The following is a 15,816-nucleotide window of genomic DNA, read 5'->3' as shown; positions in this document are numbered from 1 at the left end:
AAACATTGGACATCTGACCCCCTAACTGCTGTGGCCGTCTTGTAATCTTGTTGTTTTAGGAATTGAAAACTCTAATAAATGTTGTTCACTGTCCTCATGGATCATGTTCTAAGCTCTATCGTTGACATGGACGATGACATCAGCACGTCTCTGGCACAAAGTCAGAGTTACTTGAGGACAAATATTCCTCTCAGAAGGAGAATATTAACTAATGGCTCCTTAAGGTAATTACTCTGCAGAGCCCCTGAGAGGGCAGAGGGGAAAACACGTCATAAATAATTTGTCTGAAAGTCTAAATCATGCACTCATGCAATTACTTCATTTGTCCTTTTTGTTCGAAATAAAAAAGGACACCCACAGAGCCAACACTGGTCTGACCGAAATAAATGACAGGGTGATTTTTGACCCAATGCTGATGTCAATCTGAACACAGCGTGCGGACTCAGCACGTGCCTCTTTCCAAAGCACACCAACAGCATAACCAACCTACTGCAAAAGTTTTAGGCTCTAAGAGAAAAGAGAGGAAGTTTTCAGAAATAATGCTATTTAGCAGTGAACCTCATCCAAAAAACCTAAATCAGATCAGTATGTGCTGTGACTCCCCTTTGACTTTAAACCAGCAACAGGTCTCCTTTGTGCACCTGCACACAGTTTTTCAAAAGTACTTGGCAGGTAGGTTGTTCCTGCATCTTGGAGAACCTGCCACGGTTCTTATGTGGATTTAGTCTGTCTCCATGATGCACAGATCAGGGCTCTGTGGGGGCCAGACCATCTACTGCTGGACTCCTTGTTCTTCTGGTCTCTGAAGAAGTGTGTGTGTGTGTGTGTGTGTGTCATTGGGTTAGTTGTCCTGCTGCAGGACGAATCTGGGACCAGTTAGACGCATCCTGATGGGACTGATGACGAAGAAGAATCTAAAGCGTCTCAAACCTTTGCACAGTTCTGTTTATATATAAAGATGAGAAGAACAAGGACACGAGCACAGCACAGCTGCTGTACAACGGTGAAACACAGCAGCTGTGAAAGTTTTGAAACAGAATCGCCACCTGCGGCTTCTTTCTTCTTCTACGGCAGCCTTCCAATGTGCCAGACTCAACCTGGTAGCTGAGCTCTGTTATTTTAAGGGAAGTAAATACACAATTTAACGAGACGAATTGGTGAATTAAGAGGACAAAATCGCTAATTTGAGATGAATGACTGATCAAAACTTTTCTATCCTGACTGTTGTCTGCAGGAAACATCATTAAGCACCCTCAACATCCTCCATGAAGGCACCAAAGTAGCTGAAGTCTATACCGGTGGCTAGCGGCTGCAGACTGCCTGTACTGGTCTGCTCCCAGTTTGAACATGTGGATGTGCGTGACGCAGGGCCGAGCTCTGTCAGCTTTCTGGATAAGTAAAGTTTTAACGAGCAGCTGTTGCGCCGTTTCCCCGCGCTCCTGTAACGAGCCGCTGTTGGCCGGCGGACTGTAATCACAGCCTGACCCCTGACCCCTGACCGGGTAACTCGGAATAATCGGACAGGAGAGTCAAGCAGCAACCTGCGAACACACCCTGAACTCTGGACAATGTCGCCACGATTAATTATCCTGCTTCACGTCAAAATGTTGTCCTCGGGAGGAAGAAACTGAATCACTGAGGGACGAGCTGGTGGGTGTCAGACAGGAAGAAAGAAAAGAGGAGAACAGAAAGAAGCAAGCAGATGAGAGGACAGGATGAAAAGAGAAAAAACGAACGAGAGAAGAGAAGAATACCGTTTAAAAAAAAACTACAAATACAAACGATTCCTTTGACAAAATCACTATTTCGAATGAAAGCAGTAGGTAAAAAATAAAAACTCAACATAAAGACTTAGATATTATTGCTTATTTTCTCTCTTAGTGGTACCAAATTACAAAATGATTTCGAAGGGAACTTCCAAAGAAAGGACAGATATCAGTTTCTAAGCAAGAAAATATTTGGAAACTAAGGAAAAATAAAATAACCTGGGACTTTTTCATCCCTGGAAAGCAGCGTTAAGGAATTTCAGGTCTTCCAGGTGTTTCCCCAACCTGATTCCCAACTTAAACAGCTGTCACGATGGATGATTAATGCATCGCAGCGGGAGAACTCCACATGTGCTCAGAGAGCAGCAAAGTGACAAATCACTCAATTAATCAGCTCATATTTCAGTCATGACTGTGCTCGCTCTCTCTCGGCTGAAGTCATGTCTGTTTACACTAAAGCTCATTAAAACGACGCACGTTCATATGTGCACACATGCAAACTGCGAGGCGCCCGTGGGAGAGCTGAGGGTGGGGGCACGGAGGCGGAGACCTGAGTCAAAGATACTGTGTGAGGTGAAAAGCACAGGAGCAAACAGGTGTTCTTAAAACAACAGCTCGTGGAGAACACTAAGGTGCTTTAAAACCTCCCGGTCCTCACTCCCTCTCAGAGTCATAACTCAGTCTGAACACACAGACATGACACGCACATATTTAGATTTGGCCGAGGACATCGTGTCCATCACAAATAGACCTCCTTAAACCTGCTGGGAGATCACACAGAAAGAGGCTCCTTGTAACTGCAGAACTTCATTCAGAGTCTTCGTGTTTTTAAGTTTGCTTCAGTGTCACAATAATCCAGTGAGAGTTGTCTAGAGTCGTCTGAGGTTGAGGCTTGAGCAAGTCTGACACCGAGGGCCGGTGTTCTCCACGAAGGTAGCCGAGGCACAAGTGTCTTCAGAAATAAACCGCTCAGCCACTCCATCAGTGGACACCAATTACTGTGGAGAGGGAAGAGGTGGTGCAGCTCTGACCACTGAGCCCACACCCCTGATGATGGGAAGAAGGCAGCACCATCACTCTGGCCAGGAAGAACGAGGGGATGAGCCGAGATCATTTAGTTGCTCTTTCCCTTTTCACGCTCACGATGTGCTGACAGATGAACAGGCTCGGCACTATAAAAGAGTGCTTTTACTGACCTGTCCTCCTGAAAAAAGCTTAAATTTCAGTCAGAGACCCCGACATCAGAGAGCTGGCAGTTTACAGGAAATGATTACAGATAAGATTCAGATTCAGATGTTTGTGGGACCTCTCAAAAACTCTGAGTAGTAACGGCTCGATTCCCCCCAAAAGACACCTGAGCCCTGTAAGATTTGGGTATTTTAAAATCCTTGGAGGGTTTGTGATCCGGCTTGATCTTCTGTTATTAGCGTATACCGCTTGATTTAAACAGACATATAGATGTAGCAGAGGGGTTTTTATGTCTTATAGCTGTGAGCTGCTTCTGTAAAGTTTATTGTGCTTATGCACAGGCTGATTGCTGTATGTTGACTCAGTGTCAGATTGAGCGGCGATGCTCAACGACCGGGCTTGATCCAGTACCGGGCCGTGAATATGTCGGGCGGGAAAGGACGCCTCCTCACCAGACTACCGGACATTAGGAACTACATTCATTTTCCCATCTCACCCACTGTATGATTGATTAGTTGTGAGGAAAAAGGCCAGGTTTTCTGACTTGGCGGTGAGCTCCTTATATGAGTCCGATTTTCTTTTTCTCTGTTAACGTCTAGTATTGTATGAGGGGTGACAGCCCGCGACTCCCTCCGGCTCCATCCCGGCTGCCGGAGACAATCTGCTGTCGATTCGGACAGCGCTCGCGCTCCTTTCTCCAGTCGGTTATCTTTACAGACCAGGTCTAGTTCTGTCGGAGCAGCCATAGCCGTGGGAAGTATATTATGCTGCTGAATATCGTTCTGCTAGAAGACGCTCCGCCTCTGAAGCATGCTGAACCATAAGGGAGACTCATGGAGAGATGAAGGGTCTCATAAAGTCCCTCTGCTCTCCTGATGCTCTCCGTGGTTCTGACAAATCCATCATGACATATTTGTCACCTCCAAAGACTCTGGGCTCACTGAAATTAGCTTATTTATGAACTAAGGTAAACTCACGTAACAAGGCGTAGAGTGTACAGCCACAATAACTTTTATGTAGTATAAAACAGATTAGGTATGTTACAGTTATTTGCCATAGGAAACCTAATAAAGTATCATTAGAGTCCCTCGTGCCACATGAAATTTTACAGGTTCAGCATGACAGTAAGCAGGTTTCTGTATTTCCTTCTTTATACGAAATCATGTAATATGACCCATAAAATCCTCTTTTGATAGACTCTTCCTTTCCGTCACGGATGTGTTTTTCTCACGACCAGGAAGTCCGTTTCTTCGCTTGAGCCTCATATTTCTCAAATTGAATTTCACCCGACAGTTGAAACTGAAGTACAGCTTGTGACAGACAGCTTCACTTTGGTGCTTTCTTTCTTTCTCTTAGTTTCTAACTCGCTCCAATCCTCTTTTGAACATCACTGGGATTAAATAAAAGAGCCTTTTCAAAACACACACACAAAGACAGGAGGGTCTTCATAGACGGTCAGAGAGGGGAATACATCTGTCGTCGTGTCCGAAGGATGATAAGAGCCATGAGTCGCAGGAGAAGGCAGCGGGCTGGAACAGTTCCTCCTCTAATTGAGTTTCAAGAGTCTTCACGGACGGAGAAGGCGACAAATGTGCTCAGGCCATCACTCTTTCAGCAGACATAGAGATGCAGGGATCACCGCAGGAAACAAAACCGCTGGAATTACAGGGATTCGAGATCTCTCATAAAAACACCAAAAGACAAACCAGGAGGGATTCCTGCCAAATAAGCGGCCGTCAGTCATTTCTACAGCCTCCGCAGATACCGAGGAGCTCCACGAAGGCGCTGTGGCGCAGATGTGGAGCTGAGAATGTTTGAAGTGAGGCAGAAAATATATCACACACGGAGTCGGAGAATATTCATAAAAAGGTTTATGTCCCACGGAGCCCAATAGGTGTCAGCTCATATCTGTTCTCTTAAATCAGTTATTCATACCTTTGAATCGCTTACTATTTTAGAGCGTGATTTAGGGTTGAACACCAGGAATCGAGATTCTGACATTTTTTTCATTTTTCCACCTAATATATTAACATTGTGTTTGAACCTCATTCATCTTTTTTTAAGAAATCTTGGGGAAAATAGGGATGTATTAGTGCGAAGCAATAACTTTTAAAAGTCACGGGGAAATCCTTCAATCCTAGTCCCCCCCCCACACGCTCACTACACGCCTAAGCACCTGGACTTTAACGGTTTAATTTTTATCATGGGATACGTGGACATGCATCAGGTGTTATCTTTGACATGCCTTAAATGTATCTGACAGGATGCCAGACCGTTTCACTGTAAAAAAGGTTTGACGATGTCGCAGATGCGAACAAGGTCACAAACACTCATCTGCGGATGGAGGCATACAAGGGAGAGGGAACGGGTACTTTGGGTAATTCGAGGGGGCATGAAACACCAGACTGAGAGAACAAATCAAGGCGACGGTCGGCAACCTTTTCCAAGCCAGTATCATTTCTCATGTCCAATTAGAAGACAAGATGAACCGTTGAGAAACACAAGTGTTGCTGTATGTATGTTCTGTCAGAAACATGCCTTTTGTATTTTTTCCACAGGGTTGGGATACCCGTGCCATGAGCCACCACGGCTGGATTTTCAATTCTGTGCTGATATAAGATACACTGAGTGCATATAAATAGTAATTTGGCGGAAATATTTATGGAACATTCCTCCCCCCTGACATCCAAGCTGACTGTATTTCTGTAGCACCTTTCAAAACCTCAGTTACAAAAGGTATGTAAAACCATAAAATAAAAAAAAAATAAAAAGAATTGCAAGGAATGTGGAGCAAGGGTAATCCAGCAAGGCCTGAAGAGACACGCTCTCTGCATTCACTGCTTCTCAAGGAATTGTTTCTGGGAAAGGGTCATCACAAAATCCATCAAAAGTTGCGTAAGGAGTCTTTCTGCAAACTTCAAACTCCATTAAATTTACATTTTGGTAAATGTTGGTTTTTATTTAGTAGAGTTCTGCCAAAATGCACTGTTTGATTTAGCACGCAATATATATTACACATAAATTCTTCCACAAGTGAATCACACTGAACTTTCTAAGCAGCGGTCATTTTGTTTTGGTCATCATCTGTGATTTCTATCCCGAGCGATGGATCTCCCACCAAGAAGCAGACTGATTACATCCTTCAAAAGTCATGTCCAGTTTTTTTTTGTGAAGCAGGAAGTTATGACTGATTCAAAGAAAAGCCCCACAGCATACACCTCCTTGTGTGTTTTCTCATCACTTTTCACTTTGATTTGATTCTCCTTGTTGGGTCCATTACCAAAAAATGCTGCCGGTCATCCAAACTACACCCGCAGCAGAGTTATGAGAAGCTCTCCCTGCTGACTCTGCACTACCTCTGATAATAGGGCGATTCATTGTTTGACAGTCTAAGGCAATTTATCTGGCAGAGAAATGTGTTTCGGAACAGGGGAGGATGCTGAGTGGGTGTCCTCCAAACCACCTAAAAATCCCCGAGAAGACACACGAAGCTTTGCTGACATCATTTTCTTCCAAACCTCTCAAACTACAGGACCAGCACTGTCTGTTTACTGAGCAGCTGCCTGGCTATCGGGCAGTTAACGAATGAAGAGCGGAGTCTGCGTGACCTCCTAAAACACTGATCTGAAAGCCCCACAGCGACTGTTGCAGACTCTGGGAATCAGTTTTTGTACAACCTTTGTCTTCAAGATTACAGATAGCAGCAGAGTAAAGTGCTGCTTGGCACAGAGTTAGGTCAACTGTTGGAGAAAATGACGCATTGCATTCGGTTAGGCAAAGCGCTGAAGTCGTAACTGCACTAGCTGACTGGCATCAGCTGCTTCGCTCATTCATCAGCTGCTCAGCCGCCAAGTAACAACCAATCAGATTCATACTTGGGTACGGCACTGCCATTATAACCTGGAACCTCTCGTGTTTATTTAACAGTTTTTTTGAGGGGGCATCTTATGCTTTAACCCCCTTCTGCTGTAGCTGTTCTGTGCCTATTTCCCCCTGATTTTGCATACCTCTATGTACACGATGCATGCTAATGCGAGAACTACTTGCTGCGCTTGCAAGCAACGATGTGCGCAACAAAAAGTAAGAAGTGACAGAGACGGTGTAACGCAAATTCAACTAAGGACCAGGCAAAGATTATTGCTGTACCTCAGGTTATTAGGCCTCTCAAGTCAGTCAGAAAGGTGTACCGATCACAGCTAAGAAAGCAAAAGATGACTGGCTATTCATGTCCCATCCACCTCTAGAAATGCAACTTTGTCCTACAACTACACAAGTAAAATACTGACTCTGTAATAAGTCTAAAATCACTACTAAGTAGTGTACTAAGTCAATAAATGTGCCATTATATCAACCAGAGGTCAAAGTTAGCTGCTTTACTATTATAAACACTACCAATCATTTTCTTGTGATTGTCTATTTTCATGTAATGGTGGAAAATTCATTTTGGAGTTAAAGTTGGTCATCAATCCTCCCAACATGTCCACATTCATCTATCCAGCCCACCAGTCAAACAGACCAGAAATATATTTCCCTCGAGCTGCGTTTAGCTGTCAGATTGTGGTTTATCTGGGAACAAGATGGAGTTAGGTCAACGTGACCTGGAGGAAGCCTCAAGTCTGTCAACATGACGTTAAATCCAGCCTACCCTGAAACAGACCCCCAACATTATTCAATATCTGTTGAGAAAGAATCCAGTCCATAAAAGACTCAAAAAAGTTTCTTGTAAGATTTGTGATCATCCATCACATCCTGCTGCCTGTCCTGCTCCCGTGGGTGCACAAACTTCCTTGTTATTCTTCGTCTCTGATGCATATCTCCCGTATGATTGTCAGTTTTTAAAATGGCGGCTGTATAAAGAAACCCTCAGAACTGGGTCGGTTATCACCTTGTCGTTATGTAAGTTGATACGACCCCACACGGCATGACATAACGTGACTCGACATGACGTCGACAACATCTAGCCAATTATCCACTTATTGTTACCTGGCTTGACATGAAGAGAGGTCAAAATTTGGGCAGTTATCCACTTATAAACACAATCTACATTGATGACATGACGTTACGCCCAGATCTAGCCGGTTATCTACATGAAATGACGTCGAATGACATTATATCTACACAGCTATCAAAGTGACACAAGGTGAAATGACATCCACATGTAGCAAAATATCTGCATGACGTGACGTCTACATTTATCCAGCTATTAACATGACACGTTACATGGCGAGATTTGAAGTGGCCGATATTTAGACATTGATGGATGCGACGCGTTGGTCACGACCTCGTGCTATCTAATCTACAAAAAGACGGACCACGCACCAAACAACTAAACAGAATTTGAATAAACCTGAAGTGGCCTCCACTGCTTTATAATACTACTGTAGAATGTTATCAAGCATTCCTAAGACTCTGCATTCAGAGATGCAGAGATTTTCCACATTCACATTCACAGATCCATCAACTCAGTATAGACAGATTTCTGTCTGTGGGGAAAACTAGATCATATCAGGCACAATAGGTCTTTAAAAGACTAGTCCAGACTAGTTCCATGATCTGATTGTTCCGTCGTTCCATCCATTTCACAGCGTTGGAAATAAGTCAGGCTTGATAAATGTGGACAAATCTGACATTCAAGTGGTACATTTTATCTTTCTATCACCTCTATGTTTAGGCCTGACATCTTGGAGACGAGTCAGGATCTCTGAGGATACTGGGGGTTTGATCCCAGTGTCCTCAGAGGAAGCGTTTTGTCTGTCCTCACACCTTCGATCCCTCCATCTGACCTTCAATCCAGTCCATATGAAGGGAGTGTTTCCCAAGAATGTGACTGGAGGCTCCCTTTGTTTTCCAGTAGACAATGTGTGGTCCTCGTGACCTGGGAGTTGGAGTTTGCCAGTAAAGTGACGTCTTCTGCAGCATCCTTTTTATGGTTTTTCTGCTTTATTTGACAATTTCCAGACAGTAATAAAGATACTTTTTAGAATTTGTGTCCAAGAAAAGATACAAATTGCTCTAAAGATGACAAAAAAAACTATATTTCAAGGGATGGGGGAAAAAAACTCTGAGGTTGTAGCTCAGTGAGCAAAGCAAGGCACTAAAATTCCCAGAGTTAGAGGTTTTAATCCTTAGAAAAAGATCTGAAGGAATCCAGGGTGAGAGCTTCCATTCTCTAGAGCAAGGCACCCATACTACCAGAGTTACAGGTTCAATTCCCAAGAAAGAGCAGCTGACACTTCCACCATTAAAGGTTTATTTCCCTAGACCAAGTCACTTGAAGATCTGAGGTTTAATTTTCCAAGAGCAAGGCACTGATACTGCAATGGTTAGGGTTTAAATTCCCTTGAGCAAGGCAGTGATGTGAGTGCAAGTAACTAGTACTGAAAAGATTGGGAGTTCAATTCCCTAAATCCCACTAAGAGCAAGAGCAAGGCGCTTACACCACAGGGCTCACGGGTTAGATTCCCGAGCAAATGGTACCAACACTGCCATGGTACGAGCTTTAGTTCCAACACTTCCAGCACTGTCGGATCATTTCGCTAGAGGAAGACTATAAAAACTGCCATGGTTTGAGGATAAATACCCTTGAGCACGGCAGTGATGTGAGCACAGTTAACTAGCACTGCAAGGGTTGGGAGTTCAATTCCTTCAGTCTCTGTTTGGCCCACTAAGGGCACAAACCTTGCAAACGTAGAGTTTAATTTTCTGTTAAAAGCAACTGGATAAAGCAAGTCTGTACTAACGCCAGAGTTAAGAGTTCAACTCCCAGCTCCCCTGTGTAGTTCAGAGCACTGGACAGAGGTGTAGGTTAAATTATTTGATTCCCTGTTTAGCTAAGTAAAGAGCAAGGTACTAGCGCTGCCAGAAGTGGGTGGTTTGAGCCTCAAGAGTGGCTGATTTATTTGATCTTACATGTTAGGTATTCACTTCAGAGGCTGTTTAGGTTTCAGCTGGGATAAATCAAGTGCACCTCCAGTAGTCAGGATATTAAAGCCATATTCAGCTGGATATTTTCTGCAGGACCTGGCCGCTGCCCAGACGACATGACAGATACATGGACGGAGGGTTTGTAGTCGTAAAAACAAGGTCGGTTACTGCTGAACTCCTGGGACAGAGAGAGAGAGAGAGAGTGAGCAACAAGAGGGCAGAGGAACAGGAAACTGTAAAAAGGTAAAAATGACTGTGAGAACTTCAAGATGTGAAAATGTGAGTGTAAACAAGACACAAGAGAGAGAAAACAGCGAGAAAGTTTAATAAAATAACAACAAAAGGGTTTTATAGCTGAAAAGCAAAACAACGGGAAAGAAAAAAGTAATGACAGCATGACAGGGAGAGCTGCCACATGGAGAGCAGGCGAGAAAAATATACAAATACAGTTGAAAAGAAGCTGGATTTATTTTAGGCGTCCAGGACTTCAGAAGTAAACGTCCCATCCAGTTTCTGCATCGACGCTGGACCTTATGCAAACACTTTTACATTTGTCTAAACCTCTTTGCGTGTTTGCCTGCATTCGCTTTTAACTGCACAAACCTTTTATAAATCACTCCTTTCAACGTGCTGAATTCCAGCTGTTCACGAGGAGGTGGATGTTTGTGAGACTTGATCACTGGTATAATTTACGCCCTCCAATAACCTTATCCCCAAACCACGATCTGTCCCTATACCTAACCAATCAGGGAAGACTTCCAAGTGTCTTTATAAAGGACATGGACAAATGACGTATTTTGTTGCTTGATTTGGGGGACTTGTTTAACACGTACGGAGCGGTGAATTCAGATTTCCGACACTTATCAATCCTCACTGTTGGCAGCAAGTACAGTACGTGCTATGGACTCTACATCTTCCTTTTATTCTCTGCATTTTTAAGGGCACTTTATAGTCTAGTGGATCAGTTATACACTCAGATAAAATGGACAGTAAATATAGTGCACTACATAGTAAACAGGCAGAGATTTTGGCCACAGACCAGAGGAACATTAAAGAAATCATTGAAAGAGAAGGGGAATTTATAGTAAGGAAAATACTGTAGGAACCAGTAGCTCCTCTAACTTTAGAATTTGAAGAAAAATAAAATGGCAGAGACACTATCAACAGAGAGAGAGAGAGAGAGAGAGAGAGAGAGAGACCCTGAGCCAACAGCGAAGAGCGAGAGGGGAGGGTTTGGCATTTTTCCAAACGACTTCCAGATTTCGGTTTCGGAGTAGTGACTTCCTACTGTCCTGATTAGGAACAGCTTCGCTGCAGAGCTGCTGTGTGGAAGAAACCTGCAGCTCCACATCATCTCTCTCTCACACACTCTCACACACACACACACACACACACACACACACACACACACACACACACACACACAGAGTGCGGTTCTAAAGGGACATACTGCTAGTTTTACATGTTTTAGTCCATTAACTGCAAATCTGTGAAAGCTTTACTTTCTGCTGAGCTTTTTCCAAAATAAACCATATGTTTTTTTGACTGATTTTCTTCCACGCAGCCAATTATTTATTTATTCAAGTTCACTTTTATACAACTTAATTTTTAAACAGAGGTTCTGCCACTATCATGTGGTAATAATGTGGCTGCTTGCAGGGGCCAGTTTCAAAGTTTTCCTGGATGGTGCGTTCAAGGTCGAAGAAGTTAGAGAGATTTATTGAAGGAAAATCACTTCCATAATAAAGATGATGAAGTACATCTTTTTTTTTCTTTTTTTTTTTTTTAAATCGTGCTAAATTGTTTCTACTGTCTGATTTAATGAAATGAAAGATAAATTGGTAAAAAATGAAGAAGAAGGGCTTCATTTCTGACTGCAGTATAAGATAGAAGGAACTGTGCAGGATCTACCGGGTGGAATATGATGCAACTAACAATTACTTTCATTCTGATGACTGACTACTTGATTATACTTGAAAGGATGGTCTGTGTAAACCTCCAACCTGGTCTAAGGGAGACCGCAAACTGCTGCCAGCACGGAAATTTACAAACTTTAAATCAAAATGAAATCGTGTATAAAAAAATTGACCCCATCTCTCTGGCTAACCTGACACGATCTACTGTCTGTGAAACATGAGCTCTGGTGTGGGTCGATGTGTTTACTGCCCGTGAATGGATGCCAGTGAGCCAAACACCGAGGCGGCCATTATTTCCAAGCACGCTCAGTGTAAACAGAATGATGTGGAAGAAACTCAATCTTTCGAGCTGAATCTGAACTTCAGCAGAACTGAATTTTCGTCAGAGGATTTTTTTTTTGTTTTTTTTTTCGGGTTAGTTGCAGCCATCATGTGGGGAACAGTTTAAACAATATGTGGTTTAATGATGATGATCTGTTTGGAGACTGACGGACGAATCTTGAGGTTTACATGTCGGTCAGAGTTGATCTTTAAAAGGGAATTTGATTTTAGCAGCTTATTATACTTTTTTTAAATGTAAAATGTTAATCTGGCCATACATTAGTATCTATAACCATCAGACAAAAGTATTTTTATACTTAATTACAGTATTTGAGTAAATTTACTTAGTTACATTCCAGTGGATTGTGGTGGTGTGAAGGGGCTCTACGATCTTCTCTGCCAGATGTTTGGAAACATCTGTGTCATCAGTCCGCACTCACAGGTGTATGTCTGCGTGCGTGCGTCCGGAGTTAGTTGAAAACAAGTTACTGTGGTGCAGCAGGCTTATAGAGGCAGATGGGCTGGTCTGACACACACATGCACACACACACACACACACACACACACACTGAGTCATAGCTTTTATATGACAGTGCCGCGCCAGGTGGTGATGGGAGCTGTTGTCCTCAAAACACACATTCACATAAAACTTGTTCAAAGCCACAGAGATGCGGAAGATTCAGGGAACAGCAGACAGGGAGGACGGACTGGAGTCAACATGCGAGCATTAGCATGTAGGGCTGCAACTGGTGATCATCTTCATTATCGATTTATCTGCCAACTGATTTCTCGATTAACTGATTAAATTGTTTGGTCTAAAAATGTCAGAACATTGAAGATGACGTCTTCGGTTCTCTTGTTGCTCCGACCAATGTCAGTCCAAATCTCAACGATACTGAATCTACTACCATAGAGGACAAAGAAGAAGCTGGGCCCCTTGAATTTTTGCCATATTTGCTTGAAAAATCACTTACGTGATTAATCAATTATCCAAACGATTATATTTCTGTCAGTCAACCTATCACCTAATTGTTGCAACTCCATTAGCGTCACTTTCCAACACTCTGGTCAATGCCTGTCATCCAGCAACATTAAAATTGAAGCACATCATCCTCACCATCGAAAGCCTGTTCAGTCTTTCTCATTCTAACCAGCACAATCTCAGTGAGCCGAAAGACGATCTTACACCGGGTCTCCGGTAGATCAGATGTCTATCTGATCTGTGAAAAAGCTGAGTGTAAATGCATCCGAGAAGCTCTGAAATCTGATCCTTCAGACCACCTCTGGCCAGATGTCTCTCCAAGACACATACGTAATCTGTCCTCATGCCACAGAGTAACTGTGTCAGCGATCGGGGTGTGGAAACCGTCCGTCCCCGGTCTGCGTCTGTGGTAACAGCAGCTCAGGTTTCGCCGTTGTTCGGTCTCATTAACCGGGAGAAACGGCTCCGGACATTTCTACACGTACAGTTAAATACCGGGTCGGTTCGTCTGATCCCTGATCGGGGAGCCGGCGCGAGTCAGGGCCGACAGGACGGTAAAACCTCGGTTTGCTCGTGGCTGCTGAATACGATTCGTTCAACGTGTTTTTGTGTGCAGATGTTCTTCTTCTTCAGATGCTTCTCCACCTGCCCCCGGACCGGAGGACCGGTCGACCCTGATTTACATGTAGACGAGTGACTAAGATATGGAGTGAGTGTAAATGGAAGTGTCTTAAATCTCATCTGGATTTTATCTGTTAAATTCAAGTTAAAGAGACGAAGGCTGGAGATTGCTGCATCTACGCTGGTGGAAAGTCTATCTGTCACAGACAAACTTAAGACACGCGACAGACGAGGATTCATTCGACCGCAACCAACCGGTGATGAAAACAAATGGGACCGAATGGGAGGAGGTTGAGCTGATACAGCCCGCATGATGGGGGGGGTTCTCACATTGGATTGGATAAAGACAGATAACTGGCTGGGGAACTCGCCCACTAATCAAGGCACTAATCAAGGGGTTTGTTTTTATTATAGAGAGAAAAAGAGGGAGAGAAGAAGAAAGAGGAGAAACTTAAGAAAAAGAAAAGGGAAAGACAGAAAGAGGCTCTCTATGTGATTAATTTCATTTTTCTTTCATTTAATTCTATAGACACACACACAGGCCATATGTCCAGTTGCTTTGTGTCTCACACACACACACACACACACACACACACACACACACACACAGTAATGAGGCCTGCAGCAGTGTGTTATAACAACATGCTGAGTTGTGTAATCCTTGAGCAGTGAGTAATGTGTTTTTAATCCATATGGAGGAGAGTTTGATGAGCAGCCATGACACTGAAACACACACACACACACACGTTCAGAGGAGGGAACATTTCCACCAGCAGATGGTCTGAGTCCACTTCAGGTGCTGGTACGGCATCCTTTAACCACCACACCACACGGGGACAGTCAGACACGGTTCAGAGACTCGGACAAATGCAGCTCTGTTCCGGCTGATTTCGGAACAAACAACCTGCTGAACGTTGGTCAGCTGTTTAACGATGCATTCAGGTGATCCTCATCTGCTAGGAAAGTCCTAAGCTGATCACGTGACCTGGCGTAATTTCCCAGGTGTGTGCGCTGAGGTGGTCGATCCTTCGCACCAAGTGGACCAATGGGAAGGCCCATGCAGGATGTGAATAATGAGTCCATACATAAGGGAGATGGGCCAGTATGACAGTTTTACTATATCCTGGACACAGGGGTAACACCAGCACCGATAATTTCTATTCCTGCCTTTAGTTTGACTACTATCGTTTTCAGAGGCGCCGTGAACACAACGCTGAGCTCCTGTCCTGCTTAGAACAGTTTTCTACTGGTTCAACAGCGACAGAGCAGCCACAGCGGGACCGGGGAACCAGATGAATGTGTCTACCTCGGAGCTCTGCCGCAGCCTAGCTACTCACCCCACTGAAGCACAGCTAGTTCATGGACGCTCAGTCCTAAGGTTCGGTCACGCCGTCAGCGGCAGTGGTCAAATGCTGGCAAGAATATCACTACTTACAACAGCAAGTAATCAGCTTGTTGGGTCTGTCTGTAGGTCTGTTTCCCTGCTTAACAAAAGTCCAAGCTACGGTCACGACGCTCTTCAGCACAGGAGAGAGAGAGAGACGGGTAAATGAAGAAGAGAGAGGAGAACGCAGCCGGGCAAGAGAGCACTGCCGTTCGTTCTCTTGTTGGGAAAACTGAGAAATCTGTGCAGAAGCGCGCTCAGTCGCCATGACGAAAAAATGGTGAAATTCAAAGACTGACAGACTCAAACGGCCCAGACTTCTCAGGACATGGCTCGAAACGCTCGCTTTTTCTTCAGATTTCTGTTCTTTAGGCCTTTAAATCGTATAAAATCATATAGCATCTTTTCAAAGAATCGTTTCCCTGAAACCTCTGTAAGTGCAGCCTGTAGGAACACGATCCCGCTTCAATCCAGAAAACAGACAGCGCGTAGTCTGCGCTGCGCGTGCGGCTTCTGGCCGACTTACCTGTGGGTCAGAGAAGACTTCCTGGATGCTGTTGATTGGTCCAACGGGAACACCTGAGCCCTCGAACCTCCTCAGCCAATCAGCTGTCTTCTCCTGCAGAAACCTGACAGACAGAAATGAGAAGACATTAATTATTACAATTGGAAATAATGAAATACTACATTATCAAAATGATTATTATCATCACC

The 15,816-nt window shown here is 43.9% G+C and overlaps 2 protein-coding genes across 8 annotated transcripts in view; one reads left to right on the top strand and one right to left on the bottom strand.

Annotated features, from left to right (window-relative positions):
• LOC120789870 (NACHT, LRR and PYD domains-containing protein 12-like) overlaps positions 1 to 15,816 on the top strand; it is a 1,168,582-nt gene that overhangs the window by 407,262 nt on the left and 745,504 nt on the right. The window lies entirely within an intron of this gene.
• sugct (succinyl-CoA:glutarate-CoA transferase) overlaps positions 1 to 15,816 on the bottom strand; it is a 70,463-nt gene that overhangs the window by 33,356 nt on the left and 21,291 nt on the right. For all 5 annotated transcript variants that reach the window (XR_005707471.1, XM_040127090.1, XM_040127088.1 and 2 more), the window contains one exon: positions 15,629 to 15,731. Coding sequence is in view for 4 of the 5 variants with exons in the window: in XM_040127090.1 (XP_039983024.1) it covers positions 15,629 to 15,731 (103 nt within the window). In the remaining variant the exon portion in view is untranslated. The remainder of the gene's footprint in view (positions 1 to 15,628; positions 15,732 to 15,816) is intronic.

The sequence above is a fragment of the Xiphias gladius genome, chromosome 5 (genome assembly GCF_016859285.1).
Source record: "Xiphias gladius isolate SHS-SW01 ecotype Sanya breed wild chromosome 5, ASM1685928v1, whole genome shotgun sequence".
Classification (NCBI taxonomy): Eukaryota; Metazoa; Chordata; class Actinopteri; order Istiophoriformes; family Xiphiidae; genus Xiphias; species Xiphias gladius.
Note: the sequence above shows the minus strand (reverse complement) of the source record. Positions and strands in the feature narration are given on the sequence as shown.